This window comes from Schistocerca nitens, chromosome 1 (assembly GCF_023898315.1).
Source record: "Schistocerca nitens isolate TAMUIC-IGC-003100 chromosome 1, iqSchNite1.1, whole genome shotgun sequence".
Taxonomy (NCBI): Eukaryota; Metazoa; Arthropoda; class Insecta; order Orthoptera; family Acrididae; genus Schistocerca; species Schistocerca nitens.
Window position 1 is genome coordinate 1010107850 of NC_064614.1, and position 24064 is coordinate 1010131913.

General features: G+C 44.0%; 1 protein-coding gene across 1 annotated transcript in view; it reads right to left on the minus strand.

Annotated features, from left to right (window-relative positions):
* The window catches only part of LOC126220277 (dynein axonemal intermediate chain 4-like), a 66500-nt gene that overhangs the window by 35426 nt on the left and 7010 nt on the right, over window positions 1–24064 (minus strand). The window contains exon 2 of the mRNA XM_049942152.1: window positions 995–2266. Coding sequence (XP_049798109.1) covers window positions 995–2266 — 1272 coding nt within the window. The remainder of the gene's footprint in view (window positions 1–994; window positions 2267–24064) is intronic.

The following is a 24064-nucleotide window of genomic DNA, read 5'->3' on the forward strand; positions in this document are numbered from 1 at the left end:
CATTTTGATCACAATAGCCGTACATCAACACGATATCGACTTTTTCCACAGTTGGTAAGCGATCCATTTTAATACGGGTAATGTATCACGAAACAAATACCGTCCGCACTGGCGGAATGTTACGTGATACCACGTCCTTACACGTTTGTGACTGTTACAGCGCCATCTATCACAAAGCAAAAAAAGTGGTCCAACTAAAACTTTCATATTTCTTTACGTACTACACGAATATGTAATATAAAATGGGGGTTCCTATTTAAAAAAAACGCATCTGATATCCGTTTGACCTATGGCAGCGCCATCTAGCAGGCCATCTAGTTTCCCCCTTCAAGCTAGACAAGTTTCGTTCTTCATAGTTTTTTCGTTTGACGCTTATTTCGTGAGATATTTGGAACGGGCACGATCAGTGGACCACCCTGTATATCTTCCCTTACAAGAGACAATACTAAATTTCTATAGCTTCAGCACTTACACAGTGAATCTATCTATGAGCCACAAAAATTTCAAATCTTTTACTTGGATAGTTTTGAGGTGACGTACCTTATAGAAAACCTAATTTTAGATTATCCAGTTAGGAATAATGCCTCAAATATTAAAAGCCGATGGTTTCGAGTTTTGACTTATAAGCGCTTTAGGGAGTTAATTCCCGGGTACTGACCTTAAAATCTTAAGAAGCACGAAGAAAATCGGTCCAGTCCAAGTCCCTTGTAAGATAGCCGGCCGGGGTGGCCGAGCGGTTCTAGGCGCTACAGTCTGGAACCGCGCGACCGCTACGGTCGCAGGTTCGAATCTTGCCTCGGGCATGGATGTGTGTGATGTCCTTAGGTTAGTTAGGTTTAAGTAGTGCTAAGTTCTAGGGGACTGATGACCTTAGAAGTTAAGTCCCATAGTGCTCAGAGCCATTTGAACCATTTTTGTAAGATAAGAACTAAAAGAATACTCGTGTAAGAGATAGAGGAACGCAGGAGAAGTGAAGTACTCGAGAGACAGTTACCTTCGACGCGGGCGAGCCGCATCATGGGGAGACAGGTGAAGTCGCGGATGCCGGTGTACTTGTGGACGCGGCCGTCCTGCGTGGCGGCGACCAGGTACTCGCCGAACCAGGCGAGCTGCCAGACGGGGCTGAAGGAGCCGGCGACGAGGCGGTCTGCGCTGGCGAGCGGCCGGCCGTGGCGCGCCGTCGTGTCGAGCAGCAGCACGCCGCCGTCGTAGCGGCCCACCGCCAGCAGGTTGGGCCGCCGCTCCGAGAAGGCGAGGGCCGTCACCGCGGGGCCCATCTCGTACAGCCGCTCCGGCCGCGTCGGGTTCTTCACGCTCCAGACGGCGACCGCGCCCGCCGTCTCGTCCGAGTACAGGAACTTGCCGTAGCCCACGGCCAGCAGGTTGCTGTCGGCCGCGTTCCAGCACATGGCCGTCACGCTCTTCCCCTTCACTTCCGGGCACGAGAACGTCCACAGCAGGTGCAGCCCGTATTTGAACTCCACCTCCATCCGCAGCGGGTCGGCCTGCATCAGCTCCTTGAACACCTTCTGTTCGAAGTCGTAGAAGTTGCTGTCGAGGATCCTCTCCACCTGCGAGCAGGCGTCCTGGAACGCGTCCGTCTTGACGATCGAAGCGAGCCGGTCCTCCGGCTCGAGCCTCTGGCTCTCCGACATGGGGAGGGACGCGTTGGACTGCGGCAGCGAGACGTCACTCGTCGTGTCCCTCAGGATGGTGGTGAGCCCGCCGGTGCGGGCTGCCGGGCGCTTCAGCATCGTGGCGTACGTGTCGTATATGTCCCAGACGCTGGCGAAGTCGCAGCTGTTGTTCCTGAAGAGGCGAGCCGTCAGAGCGACAGCGGTCTTCCTCATCATGCTGACCGTCTGCATCTCCATGGTGCTCCTCTTCCTCATCCTGCCCTTGCCTTGCGTCAGGTACTCGTACAGCTCGTTGTCCCGGCGAACGGCCTCTCCGAGCGGCGACTCGGCCACGCAGCTGACGCTGGGCCGCGAGAGGAGGAAGAAGGTGCCCGTCTCGGTCAAAACGGCCGTCTTAGCGGACTCTGCTGCGGCGGCCTCCTCGATGGCGCCTCTAGCTTCGGGCTCCGCAGGTAGATAGAACTGCGACGGCACGTCGTCGGCCTTGCCACTGCTTTCGGCTATGAAGTCGCTGCACGCGATCGACGCGTCTTCGATGGTGTGAGTGAATAGCGACTGGTAGATGGATACCGTCGAGCTGAAGACGCTGGTGGCGCTTATACCGCTCATGGCACTCAGAAAGTCCGAGCCTGAAAGTTGAAAATGAAAGAGGAAGTAATATTAGGATTAACGTACCGTCGACGATGGTGACATTACAAATAGAGCACATACTTTGACAGGGCAAGCATGGATATAGAAGCACGCGGTTTAGCCTGATGAAGCTCCAGTACATCTCAGGTATTCTGTTCGAAACGCACTGATACCTACAGTCAGAGATGGATAAGTTCACCTCTTCTTCCTATCGCAAAGAAAATAATTATACTCGTTCCGTTTAACGTTGCTTTCCTTTCTTCGTGCAATTTCACTTTTGCCGTAAATTTGCCTTTTTTCGTTAGTTTTCGACGTTCACTCTCAGCCATAATCTACAGACCTTAGTTAAACATTTTCACTATATGATTATCTTTTTTAATTGTTCTTCTCCAATATAGTATCTTGATGAAACTGTAAATTCCGGGTTCACTTTTATACTTCAGATCACTTTTAGAGTTCGAAAAGAATCATTCTGTTTTTCTAAGTCAAACGTTTGCAAACATAATTGTATTTTGTTTTCCTTTTTGTTTCACTGCACGTGAGCAATTCATTTGAGGGAACAGTATGCACCAAGCTATAAAACAATGCTTAAACTCAAATTAATAGATTCTTAATTAGTGACGCAATGCGTTTCGATCCATCATCTAGTCATCTAATTAGCTGTAGAGGACCGAAGAAGGACAAGAAAGACAATCGGCCGTTCTTCTCCCTCTCTCTCTCTCTCTCTCTCTCTATATATATATATATATATATATATATATATATATATATATATATATATTGTTGTGGTCTTCAGTCCTGAGACTGGTTTGATGCGGCTCTCCATGCTACTCTATCCTGTGCAAGCTTCTTCATCTCCCAGTACCTACTGCAGCCTACATCCTTCTGAATCTGCTTAGTGCATTCATCTCTTGATCTCCCTCTACGATTTTTACCCTCCACACTGCCCTCCAGTACTAAATTGGTGAGCCCTTGATGACTTAGAATATGCCCTACCAAGCAATCCATTGTTCTTGTCAAGTTGTGCCTCAAATTTCTCTTCTCCCCAATTCTATTCAACACCTCTTAATTAGTTATGTGATCTACCCATCTAATCTTCAGCATTCTTCTGTAGCACCGCATTTCGAAAGCTTCTCTTCTCTTCTTGTCCAAACTATTTATCGTCCATATTTCTCTTCCATACATGGCTACACTCCATACAAATACTTTCAGAAACGACTTCCTGACACTTAAATCTATACTCGATGTTAACAAATTTTTCTTCTTCAGAAATGCTTTCCTTGCCATTGCCAGTCTACATTTTATATCCTCTCTACTTCGACCATCATCAGTTATTTTAGTCCCCAAATAGCAAAACTCATCTTCTACTTTAAGTGTCTCATTTCCTAATCTAATTCCCTCAGCATCACCCGACTTAATTCGACTGCATTCCATTATCCTCGTTTTGCTTTTCTTGATGTTCATCTTATATCCTCCTTTCAAGACACTGTCCATTCCGTTCAACTGCTCTTCCAAGTCCTTTGCTGTCTCTGACAGAACTACAATGTCATCGGCGAACCTCAAAGTTTTTATTTCTTCTCCATGGATTTTAATACCTTCTCCGAACATTTCTTTTGTTTCCTTTACTGCTTGCTCAATATACAGATTGAATAGCATCGGGGAGAGGCTACAACCCTGTCTCACTCCCTTCCCAACCACTGCTTCCCTTTCATGTCCCTCGACTCTTATAACTGCCATCTGCTTTCTGTACAAATTGTAAATAGCCTTTCGCTCTCTGTATTTTACCCCTGCCGCCTTCAGAATGTGAAAGAGAGTATTCCAGTCAACATTGTCAAAAGCTTTCTCTAAGTCTACAAATGCTAGAAACGTAGGTTTGCCTTTCCTTAATCTTTCTTCTAAGATAAGTCGTAGGGTCAGTATTGCCTCACGTGTTCCAACATTTCTGCGGAATCCAAACTGATCTTCGCCGAGGTCGGCTTCTACCAGTTTTTCCATTCGCCTGTAAAGAATTCGCGTTAGTATTTTGCAGCTGTGACTTATTAAACTGATAGTTCAGTAATTTTCACATCTGTCAACACTTGCTTTCTTTGGGATTGGAATTATTATATTCTTCTTGAAGTCTGAGGGAATTTCGCCTGCCTCATACATCTTTGTCACGACTGGCTCTCCCAAGGCTGTCAGCAGTTCTAATGGATTGTTGTCTACTCCCGGGGTCTTGCTTCGACTTTTGCCGTAGGCCGTACGAGGATTTTAAGCCCCCCTTATCCCAGATTCAAGTGCTGCGTCTTAATGTGCGTGCTGGCTCGCTAGGCGACACATCTTTGTAGCTCCTCTGAGAAACAATTCGCGTTGGCAGCAATAGGAGCTCGCAAGAGGAGCTACCTGGGGCAGGGGCCACGTGTAGACAGCGGGGTACAGTTTTTATGTTCTACGAAGCTCGATACGCCACACTAGAATTACAATGTAAAGGGGAATTACTATTTACTGCGCCATTTGAGCCCGCGTGTAATGTTCATTAGGAGCATTACTGCGGTACGTACACTGGTAACTCAACCAGCATTAACAATGTGTGAAAAGGTGTATCTTCAACTCCCGCCCTGCGCCATCCCCACAACGCCGGTCGCGCTATGTTTCTGTCATCGAAAGTGTTTATGCTCAGCGATATACATACTGACTGTAAGCAGCGGAAGTGGCGCCTAGCAAGTAACTAAGAGTCACTCTATATTCAGTTTTCATTACAACTGTATTGCTTATTGTGTTCAGTTCATAATACTATTAATATCAGGGCCATGTGACTTAATACTGACGTACGTGCTAGAGAGACGTGTGTAATCGTCCCTCGCAAAACATGTTTATTCGAATTTTCCGGAATCTTATGATAAATACTCATCGGGTTGTACTCCACAATCCACAATTACCATGGTTACCAAACGGCTGAAAAGAAAGGTCATTCAAACCGGGTCAGCACGATCTTAGTCTGCTGGATTGCCTGGGGTAATCATTTTACGCAGCTCAGACATTCCTAATTCAGAGACGCTTCATCAACAGGTCATGGAACGCAGTATAGCCGATCTTCTCAGTCCGAGGAAGTTTGAAAGAGTGTGACAGTCCACGATGCGTTTGTTGACGCAAGCGGCGGACACTGAATATTGATTATGAATTTTTGCATTGATAGCCTTATAAAATGTTGATAGTGCACAGCAGTAACCAGCCACAATTTGGCGTTGGTTTACTTTATCGTGCTTGCATGCTTTTATCGAAACGCTTGGTACGCTGTTTTCCAGGTGAAACAACAAGTCAGCTCCGATCGTCGGTTATCGATTCGTCTGATTAGTGGGCAGCTAAGTCTTTCTTCAGAACCACTCAAACCATCATCACAGAAGATTTATCGATGAGGAAAATTTGAGCAAGTTTGTGCAAAGATCCGTGTCTGATGAACAAAATGCGAATCGGGTGCAAATTTCAACAGAAATTATGACATGTGTTCGAGAAAACACACATTTTCTCGATAACGTGATTACCAGGGACGAAACCTGGTGTTTCCATGACCACTCGGAGACAAAACGTCAAAGTTTGGTATGGGACACTAACACGTCTCTCCGGTCAAAGAAGGTCTATATGACCCACGCTTCTGGTCTTTTTTTAACCATCGTAGCGTTATACACATGGAGTTTATACCAACTGGGCGAAGTCTTACGCGGAATTGCTCGAGTGGTTGGGAAAACGAATCAACCGCGTGCGACCGATCATCACCCTTTCCCGTAAGCTCCATCACCCGCCTCACTGCGTCTCCCCATCTATAACCCAAACATCGCTCCGCCGGACTTCTTTCTCTTCCCTCGCCTGAAACTGACATGAAGGGATAACGGTTCGACTCCATCATATACGTCCAAGCGGCTGTACAGCATTCCAGACAGCGACGTCCAGAAGGCGTATGCAGATTGGTAGACAAATTACACTCTGTGTATCGAAGACAAGTGTCCTATTTCGAAGACTATTAAGAATTTGTACCGGTATGTGTAATAAATTATTTGTAATAACGTCAGTCCTACTACTTTTTGATCACATCCTGTATATGAAGCTCACGTGAGAACTGGTGTCCAGTTAGGAACTTAACAAAGGAACAATGTGTATCGGGAATAATTATACGCAAACATCGCAAAATAAACTTAAACACATAGCTTTCATGAAGACTGTGATATACAACTAAAAACTATTTCACAATTCAATACACGTCAGTCTTTTCAAACAACTAAAAAATGTAATCGCGACATTTCATTTACAGGAACAAGTGTCTAAATCCAATGCAAAACTTAACCAAGACGGAAAGTTGGGGCGCTTTTTAACGCACACATCGAAACTGCAACTTTCACTTCGGCGCCAGTTTTAAATCGCTAATATATGTGATGGCCCTTCGCTCATTAGCTAAGGTGCGCCGAGGCGAGATGGCGGGGGGACATCAACAAAAGACGTTTTGTGCTCTCCGTTTCAACAGGTGCAATGCCGTTATAACCATGCATTGTGATTTTTATCACATTATGGCACTGTATCTCCTGCAGCTCAAAGTTTCGACAATAGCACCAGTAGTTTCAAGAAACAGTTGTTTACATAGCTCGCCCTCGTGTGCTCTTTCAAGACGTAGGAGCGCGTTCAACGCACTTAAGGATAGGAGTTCATAGGAAGTCTCCTCGTTGTGCCATTCAAAAGTTATCCGTTTCCCATGTGTGAGTCTGGCGAGTTTCGTGTTTCAAAGCTTACGAGATTCAATTGCCAGAGGCCCTCGATCCTTTCACGGCGCTGATAAATAAGGTTAAAAAATTAAGTAATAAATGAATAAATTAAATGAATAAATGAATAACTTAAGTAATAAATGAAAAGCGCTAGTTTTCTTTTGTTCTACAGTATTACTTTTAATGTGTTAACCGGTTTTCGGCTTACAAGGCCATCTTCAGACATTTACTGAGTATTGTCACCAAAAAAGTTACAATGTTTGTAAACAACATTGGAAGAGGAGTTACACGTCTAAAACGTTTAGAGTTTTGTAATTTCTTTCTGGGCGTGGATATGGAAGATGATAATTTCCTTTCTAGCTGAACATTAAGGTGTGGGGCTACATACAGTTTACGTGGGAAATCGAACCACAACAACGCAAGAACAAGAGGAACAGGACAGCTACATACCACATTCGTGCACGAGAGAGATTTTCCAAAACTCTGAGTTTCGCGTAGTTTCCTGAGAAAAGAGTTGTAACGGGTGCATGTGAGCCGCTACATGGGTTTCCACAACAGTCATATACTCAAAACACACCTGGGAGCACTTTCGACACTCACGGAAGATCAATTTAAGATTTATTATTCGGAATTACGTTTAGTACAGGTAATTACTTTAATATTATCACTCTTAGTATTGTCTGCAAGTATGAATGCGGGTCGTCTGCTGATGTATGCGTGGGCTTTCTGCTGTAGGTTCTGTGAATGGGTAGATGCAGTTTAGCCAGCCATTATGTTAAGTAGAGAGTGACTATACTGGACCAGATAGGCATAAGTTCCCCAATGTTAGCAAGTCCCGTTAGGTTGGCAAATAGCCGCTGTGAAGACTCTCTGAGCCCTTCCGGCTACTGACTGTGGACCCGGGACGAGGAGAGTCGATTAGGTACTCCCCGCTGAGACTCTGGTGAGTATGGACGCTCTGCGCGATTGTCCCTATCGTTAGCGAAAGTTGAGGCATTCATGTCCACTTTGAACTTTCCAGCACCTTTCCTGCTAATAAAACACACTATGGTGTTTCTTAAAGTCATCATAGTTAGGAGGTTGCATAAAATTGCTATTTTTATTTTGTATTACTTATGATGGGGCATGAAAGGGAAGCAGTGGTTGGGAAGGGAATGAGACAGGGTTGAAGCCTATCCCCAATGTTATTCAATCCGTATATTGGGCAAGCAGTAAAGGAAACAAAAGAAAAATTCGGAGTAGGAATTAAAATCCATGGATAAGAAATAAAAGCTTTGAGGTTCGCCGATGACATTGTAATTCTGTCAGAGACAGCAAATGACATGGAAGAGCAGTTGAACGAAATGGACATTGTCTTGAAAGGAGGATATAAGATGAACATCAACAAAAGCAAAACGAGGATAATGGAATGTAGTCGAATTAAATCGGGTGATGCTGAGGGAATTAGATTAGGAAATGAGACGCTTAAAGTAGTAAATGACTTTGCTATTTGGGGAGCAAAATAACGGATGATTGGTCGAAGTAGAGAGGGTATAAAATGTAGACTGGCAATGGCAAGGAAAGCGCTTCTGAATAAGAGAAATTTGTTATCATCGAGTATAGATTTAAGTCTCTGGAAGTTTTTTTCTGAAAGTATTTGAATGGAGTGTAGCCATGTACGGAAGTGAAACATGGATGATAAACAGTGTAGACAAAAAAAGAATAGAAGCTTTCGAGATGTGGTGCTACAGATGAATGCTGGAGATTAGATGGGTAGATCACATAACTAATGAGGAGGTATTGAATAGAATTGGGGAGAAGAGAAATTTGTGGCACAACTCGACTAGAAGAAGGGATCGGTTGGTAGGTCATATTCTGAGGCATCAACGGATCACCACATTAGTATTTGAGGGCAGCGTGGAGGGTAAAAATCGTAGAGGGAGACCAAGAGATGAATACACTAAGCAGATTCAGAAGGATGTAGGTTGCAGTAGGTGCTGGGAGATGAAGAAGCTTGCACAGGATAGAGTAGCATGGAGAGCTGTATCAAATCAGTCTCTGGACTGAAGACCGCAACAACAACAACAACAACAACAACAACAATGATGGGCCAGCATTCCATAGAATCACATTATTAAGTAAAGTGAGTGATTAATGAGTATTTTCATGCTTTCTAGGAAATAAATGTGGTTATGTAAAATTCTTAACGTGGATTCTCACAGCAACGCCATATTTCCGTTATCATTCCATTTAAGTTATTCAAACTTTCAACTTAAAGCGAAACACTAAGCAGATATTTTGTAGTGATGTTTGCTCGTGCAAACGGTCGTAGGTGTCTTTCACAAAACACACTGGTGCCATTTTCAAGTTGCGGAAAACAAGTATCATGCACAGTCATGGCCGATTCATTAAATCTGAATGACGGTTAGAGGGATCACATGCCCGAATGTGTCGAAGTGGTAATAAATGGACGAATCTGACCTTATTCCGTCTGCCGCGCGGGGGAGCCGCTCGGCATGGCGCCTTGTCACGGTCCGTGCGGCTCCCCCCGTCGGAGGTTCGAGTCCTCCCGGGCATGGGTGTGTGTGTTGTCCATAGCGTAAGTTAGTTTAAGTTAGATTCAGTAGTGTGTAAGCTTAGAGACCGATGACCTAGGCAGTTTGGTCCCATAAGACTTTACCACAAATTTCCAAATTACCTGTTGATTCACATTCGAAGTCTACAGGGAGTTTCACAGTTCCTATGAAATTTACGACTCAGTAAGTAAAGTTGTAATAAGGGAATCATGTTCGGGAATGTACCATTGCAGATCGGATCACTTTCAAATCATGATATGCACAAAGCGGAGGCAACGAGCTCGGACGTGTGTGCCCTACAGGAGCCAAAGGCATAGGCGATATCTCGACTACTCGTCGTAGGGTTCTCTCCTACGTGAGGAAGGACCTCTTCAAAGTAGTATGACTCGTCTTGGAGCACCGCAGTCAAGCCTCTTAATTGGTTGCGAACGAACCAGTTTCTCGAAGCCGTTGTTGTAGCTGGACGAAAATGGTATATAATTTTATAATTAGAACATGGACTCTCGACGGTATGCTCTTCTCAGTTTGTGTGTGAAACTGGAGATCTGAAAGTCATTCGATCTTCAAATTTATTTTATATTCAAACGGTACATTCCCAGACATGGCCTCCTCGTCAAAACACCATCTGCTAAGTCCCCTGCAAAACATCTAGAAGTCTGTAATAGGAATGCGAAACAACTTATATATCTGCCACTGTTGACCTTCCGATTAAGTGATATGATGAACCCGATGTCCCCTTTTTCTGGCATTAAAAATAGACCGAAGAAGGGTGAAACAATTTTTTTCGCGACAGAGAAAGCTCAGAATACAAAATCCCCTGTTCCATCCCCTCCCATAGCCTTTGATTCATTTTCGCTTTGGCGGCTAAAACACGATTCTGTTATTGATAAGTACGAAACTTTTGCATTATCTATCCTGAAATATTGTTAAGACAGACTGCGAGCTAGGTTAGGTTGCGAGGTGACACATTGGGCTTTTTTCCATAATTGCGAGAATATGCCAATTTTGACGGGACGTAACACTACCACAATGGCATCAGCATGTAAGACCATTTCTTAGCAATGAACAATGAACTGTATCAACGATGTACCTCCCATAAGGAGCGTAAGGATCTCGCAATGTTACATTGGCCTCCAACTTCGCCTGATGTCATATTACGTTTTTTTTTTTTTTCTTTTTTTTTTTTTTTTTTTTTTTTTTTTTTTTTTTTTTTTGTATGCGAAAGGCTGCGTCCACGTGCCTCTCCTTCCCACAAATAAGGGATAAGGGTTAACTGCAACACCGCGTAGCGTTTGCAGAGAATGCGCTAACTTGAGGTATCCTCGCAAAAGTATGGTAGAATTTACTACCGCCTGGATGTTTGTCACGCATCCAAGGACACAACTGAACATTTGCGAAAGGGAAATTGATCCTTTTATATTTCAAACGTGCATGTGTGTAAAATATATAGGCCTAGCCTTATAAAAACTGATGTAACGAGGTAGGACAGTGAAACTACCATTAGGTGGTAAGTAGTTGGACGTCCACGACTCATCACAGAACGTGGGATTCGTAGGCTTGTCTGCTCTGTAAAGCAGGAAAAAAAAGAAGAACAATGCCTGTGCACGCACACCGTTAATCGTACATTTGCAATCCGTCGCTTGCTTTAGTCATAAATACATCTCCGAGTGATGGTAGATGTTATTGTCTTCACATAAAGAAAAAGGTACTACATGCTTAATTTATTACTTATGTTCAAAAAAATGTTCAAATGTGTGTGAAATCTTATGGGACTTAACTGCTAAGGTCATCAGTCCCTAAGCTTACACACTACTTAACCTAAATTATCCTAAGGATAAACACACACACCCATGCCCGAGGGGGAACTCGAACCTCCGCCGGGACCAGCCGCACAGTATTACTTATGAAATTAGTGTATTTACTCATGGCACTTCTGTTGCCTATGTCTGCGGTCACTTTCAGAACTCAAATTAATAATCAAATTGACTAATTTCATAAGATTGAACCTTGAATTGCTGGTGTGCCCATGTATTACCACAAAAGAAAATGGCGGACAGCTGAGGGAGTATGAATGAGAACACTGGCGTATGTGTGATGCAACATGTAATTACATCACTATATTTTACAGCATAGATACATTCGCGATATCATCCGCTCTTAATCACTCTGAGAGGGATAGGCAGAACATTCGTCTGTACGTTGACGTTGACGTGAAAATTCAGATGCTCAGTATAAACGTCATACTACTAGACTTGAAGCGGTCAGCAAAAGTATCAAGAGGTAAATTCTTATTCTCAAACCATTCTGAGGCTAATCAACCAATTATCTGCAAGGGTTGATATAATTGAAAAAGAAAACAAGCGAGTTAATTGCACAGTTTGACGTAATTGAAAAGAAGGCAAACGGACGTGTTGTATACCGTTCAAAATCTGCTTAGCGTGTAACACCATGACGACAAAATACAAGGTCGTAGAAGCACATTAGGCTATTCGAGAGAAACTTCAGTTGCTGAAGTTACGGCGTTTGGAAAGGGATCAGAGACTCCTTTACGCTTGTCACAGAATCTGTCGAATGGTTCTCGAAGGTCAAAGATGGACTGTCTCGAGTTGAGGATTGCGTCCTAAAGCGATTATCCGTCGATTTTCTTGCTGGATAGATAGTGATGCGCCTTCATTTCAAGTACGATAGGCGTACTTTATAAAACAGACATACACAGCCAGCTGCCCTTTACTTTACAACGGAAACACATGTGAACGCCGAAGAACCGTCAATTCCTTAAATCGCTAGGCTTGAAACCGCACAAGAACATGTCACTCCAAACATAACTGCTCCATTCAAGTATGATGAATGAATCGTTCGTCAAGAATACTTCTCACACAGACTTTTTGCATCGGCAGCGTTCGAGAGCAATGATGAGATCTACGTTGTGATCCAACACCAGGATGGTTTGGTCATTCTAAGCAGGAGATTTCTGTACTTGGAAAGTGAATTCGTGAACTAGGGTGGGACTCCCATGACAGCATCTCATCTTACATGTAACGCACTAGCATTCCTGTTTCGGGAGATAAGATATGAGTTTAACGGTATAAAAACTGACCGCAGTAGGAGTGTATGTATCACACCAACCTTAAAAACATAATTTTCAGCGTCAAAATTGGACTTGAATGGTTTAGAAAATGCAGGGTTGTTTTTGTGAATAAACCACATCAGCAAACGGGTACAAGCGATTTAGTGCATGCATACCTCTGAAAATGCTTAGGGGATAATCTGATATGATCCATTATAAATGGTTTTGTAGCCTATAATAGGTTAGGAAAGCCTAACAATAGGTTTTACTGGTAGTAGAAGATTATTTATAAACAAACCTACTTCTTATGGGCTATTTTGAGGTTATGAAGAGGAGTCTGGTTAATATGAAGCAAAACTTATGTTGGTAAGAAGTGGATCAGATGGTAATGCATATATCCAGTGTACCAATGGAGAAAAGACCAAGATTGTGCTTGAAAAGTTAATTTGTAAGATGCCTCATGTCTCTGTAGCTGATGAAGAATGCCGAAAACGTTTAAAAATACTTGCATCTGGGACTCACCTGCATTTAAATTTCAGATCATGGGAGCTGTTTGAACATCCTCTAGTTCCAAGGTCATCTAATCAATCATGGAACATTAAGACATCAACTCAGGTAGCGATGGTTTATCATCCTCACGTTTCAAGCCAATACTAAAGTGAACCCCAAAAGTGATTAAGGTGAATTCAACAACTGTAGTTTAACAAACGCACAAGTATACTTAAATGCTGAATTTTGCCCATATGACAGCTTGCAGCAAGACTGGCTTAATAATGTATACAGTCTGCTTTTTGATACCTATTGTGCCCTCGTAAATGGTCGCAAATGGAGCTGGTGCAGTGAGACAGTTTCCGACTGCCGCCATGGGCAGTGCTCTGAAGTTCGTTGCCAACCAAAAGCGCGGCCCAATCAGCAACCTCCATGCCGCCGCCAATGAAATGGACTTCCGCTAAGTATCCCAGTGAAATAAAGTGTATATTTGCGTGTCACTAATTTGTTTGCGCTGTCACATTTCCGCAATCCACTTCAGAGCACCTAAACTTAATACTACGTGTGCAAGCCGTTCTACCCAGACGACCTATACATTTCATCTGGCGAGGAGAAGTCCGACCTCACTGCGCTGCATTATTTCCTGTGTCACTTTGCTATTCCTTGCTTGCTTGTTCGTTAACTTTCCGTGCTCTTGGAAATTTTCTGTTCCAGATTGGTGCCCTACGCTTTTGCTATTTACTTGCTGTGCTGCCATAGTTCATAAGTTAGCTTTAGGATTTCTTGTCTGTTTATATTAGCATATGTTAACCATGTCAAACCCACCGATCCAAACCCCTCATTTGCTGCCTCACAATTATCAGCGCCACAAACGCAAACGTCTGCGGCATCATCGCTTGATCTAAATCAGTTTCTTCAGTTACAGATGCAGGCAATAAACCAGCTTACGGAACTGATGAAGGGGTTCGTCCAAACGTAGATGACACCAACTGAGATACGGAATGAGACCCCGTCACCCACTGTACCGCCATAAGCAACACAATCTTCGCAATCTTCACATTGGTGTCGCCGTCTACCGCATTTGTGCGAAGTTATTCCCTACTACAAGCTATTAGGAACTTGTTCAAGTGCTGGACCAATATTACGACGATAAGGTAAATGTGGCGGCTGCCAGATTTAACTTCTTTAAGTTCAAGAAACAACCAGGTCAAATACACAGGCAGTGGGTGACAGACTTGCAGGTGCTAACAAGACAGTGCAAATTTCAGTGTGAATGTCGAAAATACTATAGTGACTTGAAGCTATTACTCGAAATGTGGCAGATAGTAGAAACCGCGAACAAATCTTAAAATACCCTGACCCCAAGTTGCAGAAGGTTTTGCAGATTATTAACTTTCAAGACTGACAGTGTAGTTGATAATTTTGAAGCGGGGAACATTTGTACCTTAGCCCCAAGAGATAACATTGCGGAGCGACATGAGCAGCGCACTTGGAAGATAAACATGGAAGGCGGGTACGACACAGTTTGACACGTAAACAACTTGGCCGGAAATCTACCGGCGTGAAATTTTTCTCGCGCTGTTTCAAGCTTCACAAACGGGACTGGTGTTCTTCACGTTACGCGACTTGTTTAACGCAACTTGTTTTGCATGTGGTAAGAACGGGCACATTGAAAAAATGGTTCAAATGGCTCTGAGCACTATGGGACTTAACTTCTAAGGTCATCAGTCCCCTAGAACTTAGAACTACTTAAACCTAACTAACCTAAGGACATCACACACATCCATGCCCGAGGCAGGATTCGAACCTGCGACCGTAGCGGTCGCGCGGTTCCAGACTGTAGCGCCTTTAACCGCTTGGCCACCACGGCCGGCGGGCACATTGAAGCTGCACAGGTAATAAAGACACCCGCTCAGAATAAACACCCACATAACTCGCACTTTCTAGCACATGATGTTCATTCTAAGTCGGGCTGTGATGCTAGTGTAGAACATACCAGTGAAACTGCGCAATACAAATAATCAGCAGCTTTTTCAGTGCAACACCACTCCAACTAACTTTTTGTGGATCTTGTTATTGCTGGACAAGGTGTTCATTTTCAGTTGGACACAGCTGCTTCAGTGTCATTGCTAAATCGCAATGTGCTTGGCAAACCCAAGTTACAGAACTCATCAACAACACTGCCAGCGTATAATGGACAGAATATACCAGCCTTCCTGCCGTCTATCAAAATTTCCAAAATACTATGTCATTACAGGTTTTGCGTTCATGAGATAGTGATTATAAAAAAAATGGTTCAAATCGCTCTGGGCACTATGGGACTTAACATCTGAGTTCATCCGTCCCCTAGAACTTAGAACTACTTAAACGTAATTGACCTAATGACATCACACACATCCATGCCCCAGGCAGCATTCGAAACTGCGACCGTAGCAGTCGCGCGGTTCCGGACTGAAGCGCCTAGAACCGCTCGGCCACAGCGGCCGGCACGGCGCTTATATTTTTTGGCCTTGATTTGTCTGGACTGCATATTGTAGACAATGTGCTAGTAGTTAGTTCGTCGGCGTAGAGACAGTGTTGCTCAGTTGTGTGATGAATTTAAACATTTGTTTGCCGGCCGCAGTGGCCGAGCGGTTAAAGGCGCTACAGTCTGGAACCGCACGACCGCTACGGTCGCAGGTTCGAATCCTGCCTCGGGCATGGATGTGTGTGATCTCCTTAGGTTAGTTAGGTTTAAATAGTTCTAAGTTCTAGGGGACTTATGACCACAGCAGTTGAGTCCCATAGTGCTCAGAGCCATTTGAACCATTTTTTAAACATTTGTTTGTCGAGAGCTTAGGTAAAGCTACCAATTTTGTTGCTCATGTGACGTGAAAAACAATACACAGCCCCACTTTTTCAGAGCTCGCGTAGTACCATACGCGCTCCGTGAACGTGTTGCAAAAGAATTGGCAGGAAAAAAGCGTCACCGCACCCATCACAGCCAGTTTATGGCACCGTCGTTAGTTTTCGTGAAGAAACCTTCAGAGAAATTCGGAATCTGGTGCAGACTTTAAGGTGATAGTGAATGCTTGGAGTGTAGGTGATTCGCTCCAACTGCCGCGATCTGAAGAGCTTATGGACCGCTTAGGAGCGGGTCACTACTTCTATAAGATCGATTTGCGCGATCCCTGCTTACTGAATCCATTAGATGAACAGTCACAGGAAGTGTTTGCGATTAATACACACATTGGATTCCATAAATTTCTTCGCTTGCCTCGGTAGCGCAACTGCACCAGCGATCTTTCAACGCTATCTAAAACAATTAACTGCATCTGTGCCTTCATGTACAAATTACTTGGATGACATTGTGGTATTAGGCCGGGCAGCAGAAGAGCAACACAGTTATTAGCGTATCCTGTTCAAAGTGTTGTCAGAGGCAGACCTCAAGTGTAACGAAGACAATTGTGTGTTCGTCCAGACTGAAATTGGGTACTTAGGTCATGTGATCAATTCCCAAGGTGTTCATCCGATGCAGAAGTAGTTGCTGACTATTAGAGTTGCAGGCTGTTCGTGACTTCAAACCCCCAAGAAATTTCTCTGAATTGCAATCAGTACTAGGGAAGCTTACCTACTACATCTGTTTAATTCCTAATGCAGCTCAAGTAGCAACGTCCAGGTATCGTCTTCGACATAAGAATGTACATTTCGTGTGGTCCCACGAATGTGGCATTGCATTTCAGAAATTGAAAGACGCTTTGCTCAGCAATCGTTCAAAATGGTTCAAATGGCTCTGAGCACTATGGGACTCAACATCTTAGGTCATAAGTCCGCTAGAACTTAGAACTACTTAAACCTAACTAACCTAAGGACATCACACACACCCATGCCCGAGGCAGGATTCGAACCTGCGACCGTAGCAGTCCCGCGGTTCCGGACTGTAGCGCCAGAACCGCTAGACCACCGCGTCCGGCTCAGCAATCGTTATCCGGTCCATTTCGATCCTGACAAACCAGGTGTCCTGGTAACGGACGCATCCCCGTGCAGCATTGGCGCGGTACTTTCACACAGGAATTGGTTATGCAGACAGACCAACAGCTTTCCTCTCAAAACGTCTCAACAAGGCTCAGACCAATTACTCGCAGATAGAGAAGGAGGCTATTGCAATCATTTATGGACTGAGCAGATTTCACTAATACCTGTAAGGAAGGAAATTCTCCTTAGTCACTGACGACGAACTGCTGCAGTCACTTTTCAATCCAGCCAAGCCTTTTATATACAGCACTGCACAAAAATTGTAATGATGGGCTCTTAGTCTCTCGCATTATCAGTATGCGATAATTTACAGGCCCACATCCAAGCATGCCAATGCAGAGATGCTCTCGCACCTTTCTGTGGGACCGAGTGCGTGCTTTGACACATCGGATGCATCATGTTGTCACATCGATGCACAAGAGTTAGACGCTCTAAACAGTTTCACCATAGATCACCAGAAAGTAGTCCAGGCAATGGAGGGGAGCGGGACTTGCAGATTTTGTAGCGCTACATACGCGTGGGTTGGCCTCGCTCAATGAAACAAATCATTAGCATGGTTATCCGCCGATTCTTTGCACCTCGGCACGACTTGTCAGTGAATCAGAACAATCATGTGTGGTGATCCTAAGGACTCTCCAGAGACATGTACTCAGTTTGCTTCAAAATGGTTCAAATGGCTCTGAGCACTATGGGACTTAACATCTGTGGTCATCAGTCCCCTAGAACTTAGAACTACTTAAACCTAACTAACCTAAGGACATCACACACATCCATGTCCGAGGCAGGATTCGAACCTCAGACCGTAGCAGTCTAGCGGTTCCGGACTGAAGAGCCTAGAACCGCTCGGCCACAGTGGCCAGCCTACTCCACCCACTCAGGAAATGTATGAAGCTAGTTTTTTTTCAGTATGTATGGCAGAGAGAAGACCTGGGAGCGTGGCAGTATTGTAAAATCATTAGCTACATCCATGTTTCTTGAACAGGTGTCAGGAGGTTTGCAGCAGCGGCACCCTAACCAACTTCGCCATTGTAATTTGCGTGGTTCTGCAACCGAGTCTTTGTTTACAGATTCGTTGCCTTCCCAGATGATGCAGCCTGCACTCCATCTGGCGACCTTGGGTCCTGTGTGACCACTACCAGGCCACAAACCCTTGGACCTGGACGCAACACCTCACCCAGCACTGAGCAGACAACAGACGTCTCCCATGGATGGTCCACTCCAGTCTGTTGCCTACCAAGGGGTAGCCTTCCCACATCAGAATGCCACTGCGGGTCAACATCATCAAGATTGCGCTCCATTGTCAGGTGATGGACTGTGTTCTCCACGTCGTTATTCGTCTGGCAGTGGCAAGGCAAATGCCCGGCATGAACCGAGGCTCGGCACTGGCTGCAGACTTGACTCCAATTCACTGTTCGCTTTCTGCACTGACACCAACCGCCCCACCCCCCTCGCTGTCGTAGCCGCAACCGACACTACACGACCACAGTGAAGAATTTCGAGGGGAGGAGTGTTGTGTCCTCGCTAATGGACGCAAATGGAGCTGGCGCACTGAGACAGTTTCCGACTGGCGCCATGGACATCGCTTTCAAATTCACTGCCAACCACAAGCGCGGCCCAATCAGCAAACTGCGCGCCACCGCCAATGAGATGGGCTTCCGCGTTGTGACAAACAGTGGCTACATGCAGCTATAGGACGTGAGTACGGCGTTGACATTTCTAGTACAGAGTTCCAGTGCATTTCATAGCTTCAGTTCGTAGTGAACATCAGCGTGCGACACTTAGTCTACAAGTGGCGTCACATGTAGCCTTTGCGTAGGGACAAGTGTTACTACAGTGATTGACAGTGTTGTGTCCAGGATGGACATAGTCTTGTTGACACTGTGTTAAGCAAAGCACGCCTTCACAGGTTACTGCTTACATCTACATCTACATCGTTACTCTGCAGTTCACACTTAAGTGCCTGGCAGAGGGTTCATCGAACCATTTTCATACTACTTCTTTACCATTCCACTCTCGAATGGCGCGTGGGAAAAAGGAACACCTAAATCTTTCCGTTCGAGCTCTGATTTCTCTTATTTTATTATGATGATATTTTCGCATTCGGAAGAGCAAGTTCATGATTTAAATTTCGTAAATAGATCTCTCCGCAAAGAAAACCGCCTTTGTTTCAATGACTGCCACCCCAACTCGCGTATCATATTAGTGACACTCTCAGTCCTATTGCGCGATAACACGAAACGAGCTGCCCTTCTTTGCACTTTTTCGATGTCCTCCGTCAAGCCTACCTGGTAAGGATCCCACACTGAGCAGCAATATTCCAGCAGAGGACGGACAAGTGTAATGTAGGCTGTCTCTTTAGTGGATTTGTCGCATCTTCTAGTGTTCTGCCAACAAAGCGCAGTCTTTGTTTCGCGTTCCCCGCACTTTTCTTTGTTTAGTACCACTTGTTACTTTTCGCACCCTACAGAAATTCTCTCTAGATCATTTTGTAACTGGAATTGATCGTCTGATGATTTTACTAGACGGTAAATTACAAAGTAATCTGTAAACAATCTAAGGGGGCTGCTCAGATTATCACCTAGATCATTTATGTAAATCAGGAACAGCAGAGGGTCTACGACACTACCTTACGGAACGCCAGATATCACTTCTGCTCTACTCGATGATTTACCGTCTATCACTACGAACTGTGACCTCTCTGAGAGGAAATCACGAACCAGTCACACAACCGAGACGATACTCCATATGCACGCAATTTGATTAACAGTCGCTTGTGAGGAACAGTATCAAAAGCCTTCTGGAAATCTAGGAATATGGAAGCGATCTGAGATCCCTTGTCGATAGCACTCATTACTTCATAGGAATAAAGAGCAAAGTGTGTTGCACAAGAACGATATTCTCTGAATCCGTGTTGGTGATGTATCAATAAGTCATTTTCTTCAAGGTGATTCATAATGTTCGAGTGCAATATATGCTCCAAAACCCTGCTGCAAATTGAGGTCAGTGACATGGGTCTGTAATTCAATGGGTTACTCCTATTCCGTTTCTTGAATATTGGTGCGACCTGTGCTATTTTCCAGTCTTTAGGAACAGTTGTATCTGCCCGTAAGCACATCCAACGAGTTGCTGTACAACTTTAGTTAAGTTTTGAAGTGCAATAAAGTGTATATTTGTGTGTCACTAATTTGTTTACACTGTCACATTTCCTCCATCCACCTTGGTGTGCTGCAAATTGAGGTCAGTGACATGGGTCTGTAATTCAATGGGTTACTCCTATTTCGTTTCTTGAATATTGGTGCGACCTGTGCTATTTTCCAGTCTTTAGGAACAGTTGTATCTGCCCGTAAGCACATCCAACGAGTTGCTGTACAACTTTAGTTAAGTTTTGAAGTGCAATAAAGTGTATATTTGTGTGTCACTAATTTGTTTACACTGTCACATTTCCGCCATCCACCTTGGAACACCTAGACCTAATACGATATGCATGAGCCGTTCTACCAGACGACCCGTACACTTCAATATATATGCTGGGTTTCGTTGTGTGTACTATGAGAGTGAAGAGAATGAGTGTTGCCTGTTCAGTTCAAAGGACTGTAAAGAGCTAGCTCCCATTATCATTATAGACTGATCTAGACAGAATGAATCACTGAAGGGTGGTCCTGTTAACTTTCACATTGAATCTGAAGCTTCTAAAAACTTCCCAGGAAAATCAGCAGTATTCGCATTATTACTACACGATCAGATCATCAACTACAGCCCACGTAACGGAATTGTGCAGAGACTTACACAAATTAATGGACGTAGCATAACAGCTAAATCATTTCACGATACCATCACAAACTGCTAACACTGTCATTGACGTCCAAGGCTTTCTCAATGAATATAGGCATTTTTTATTTTAAAATGTTGCATTTTTCATGTTTACGAAGGAGGGACGAGTTACCACAACATTTTCAACAATCGCGGCTGCAAGCAACCTTTTTTAAGGGATCAACAAACTCAAATCATGTGAAAGTATTATCATAGCATTGGCTGAGATGAAGACAGAATTATTTTTGAAGATCTAGTGACATTACTTCGAAATTTGGACCAAATAACTAAAAATTGTACAGGAAATATTGTGAGAAATCTTTACATATAACTAATACTTTCAAGAACGCATCTGTCAGAGATGTTTAAAGACCTGGATGTCCTCCACTGCATCGCCTTAGACTGAGGAAGCACAAGAATTGTTATATATGTCCAATGGATTATGTAAAAGTGATATTTAATTGGATTATGAATAAATTATTTTGAAACTAGCTCTCATGACTTCCTACTTCACAAACACCATCCATCTATGGAGCTGTGATGGCATGCATCTACTCTTGGTGAAAGGTACAAGCGTACTGATCTGATTTTACCACCAGCACCTTCTCACTGACCGAGACTATATAAGATGGCTCAGCAGGCATACTTTCTACTCAGCTCACTTCTGGCGTTGTTTTCTCTCTCTCTCTCTCATGCCGGTTATGAAAATGTCATCCAGCAACAGCAGTATCGCCAGAAGCAGAAGAAAAGGTCCTTGTTTCAAGGAGGTTTTCGATGAGAACAGTGTCGCATTGCATCTCTTTGATGATGCATTTGCTGCTTTAGTGCGCTGTGTTGGGAAGGATGAAAATCTATAACGTAAGCGCCGTTTCTATATGAATGAGTGTTTGTGTCTGTCTGTCTGTCTGTCTGTATTTTCAGTGCTTAAAGATTGTTATGTTGTCGTTTTAGGGCTGATGAATGACGTCACTTCAAGGCCGACCCTGGACAATGTCCCAAGCCCTAGCCCTTTGTCTACATCTGAGGGTTGATGGGCTACCATCACTCACGATGAACTTTTATTTAAGTAGCCTATCGCTTTTACGAGAGAGAGAGAGAGAGAAAGAGAGAGTTTATTTGTTAGTGTCAATATTTTACTTAGCCAGTGTCTTTCTTGTCATTTCAGAAATGGTTAATGCCCCGAACACTAGCCTGTTTCCAGCATTTTCAGCATCTGAAGGGTGGCAGGTATACATTACCCCATATATTCAGATGCTTGCCACGTCATCCCAGACGTCTAATGACGTGTGTGTGTGTGTGTGTGTGTGTGTGTGTGTGTGTCTACAATTGTCTCCTGATACACACAGAGGGGCTTGATAACTTGGAGCTGCCATCTCCCTCACTGGCACCGTCAACGCCTGCATCACTACCACAACGAGCGGCATTGACAGGAGCTGAAGGGTCAATGGTGAGCCCATCTGCATCAATGACTGGACCACGAACAGTGGAGGCAGTTGCACTTTCTCGAGTGGTGGCACATGCACCCACATCTGAACTGTCTCATGCTTAATCGATACCTGTACCATCAGGATATGATTTCCGTAGTGATAGAGATCAGCTATCGACCAGTGGAAGCCCCTCCACCCGTTCTAACTGTGAGGACGAGGATGATCAGGTACGCTGCACGGAATTACGATTTTCAGTGATTCTAGGTGTTCTTGGAGACAGGAGTTTGCTTCCAGATCAGCAACACAGTTGGATATCAAGACGAATAAGTATCTGCATGTTCTGGAAAGGGAACTTTCCAAGATCTTAAAAGATCCGTGGTATCCCACCATTAACTACTTCGTTACAATATGCTGCGAGCTCACTCTCCCAAATAAGGAGGATATGCCAAAGGATGAGTCATACATAAGTGAGGTAATAGTGGCGAGATAATGTAGAACACCTCAATTGCTAAATGATTTGATGATTGTACCCTGAAGCCTATATAGGCCCAGCGCTCTCATTTCCAGCAAAGACAGTCTGGTAAAGTACTCCATAGAGTTCCATATTTGGACGTTCATGTACATGTGTACGAACCAATATGCGAAGAGTCCTCGCATATGCCTTCCAAGGATATTGCTGATGAAAAGGCTGTTGCTAACGTCCGCAATAATCATTTCTACTTTCTGTGGTCACTTCTGGATTGCAAATGGCTCTGAGCACTATGGGACTTAACATCTGAAGTCATCAGTCCACTAGAACTTACAACTACTTAAACCTAACTAACCTAAGGACATAACACACATCCATCCAGACTGAAGTGCCTAGAACCGCACGGCCACAGCGGCCGGCTCTGAACTGCAAAAGAAATTATAAGAAACATGCACATTGTTCAGAACAATACCATGTGGATATTAGTTGATGTTATAATCATCATGGTATTAAATTCCTCATGATTCCACAGGAAATTAGTAAATTTGAGAGGTAAATTCCCCATATTTCAGTCCATATGTATGCGTTGAGAGAATGCAAGTCGGATGATGATGTTGTTACATGTGGTCATTACGACCCATTTACCTTTCTAAAGTCGCTGGTCAGCATGCGAAACATGCAGATTTGTTGTTAATATCTGATGGTCACAGGCAACTGCTGGTTCAAATGTATGTCCCACGTTCTTTGCTCCCAAATACTGAAACGTAATAGTAAACTGCATTTTTGTCCTAGGTGCCTGAATTCGTTTCAAACGAGTAAGAGCTTAACAAAGTATTAGGTAGACTGCTCCACCAAGGACCCATTACATGTTGTAACGCCGACTGAAGAATATAAAATCTTAAAATTTAAGAATTTTCTCCACAAGGAGCGATTACCCTTTGCCATATACGTCGACATTGAATGTCTCCTCGTTCCTGTGGGAGGCCATGCGGGGGATCCTACTGCCTCACATACTACTCTCAGAGAACGAAACGTAGCTTTCGCTGCCACTTATCAAGTTGTGTGTTTGTACAACTCAAGTCTTAAACATTTGATTTGTACGTTGGGGATAAATCGACGGATCTGCTGCTCTCAGAGCTTGAAAACTTGCAAGGAAAGTTGAAGACATTCATGACAACATCACTCCTATGACAGAAACGCGGGAGGGTAAATTACTGTATGAAGATTCTGTTGTCT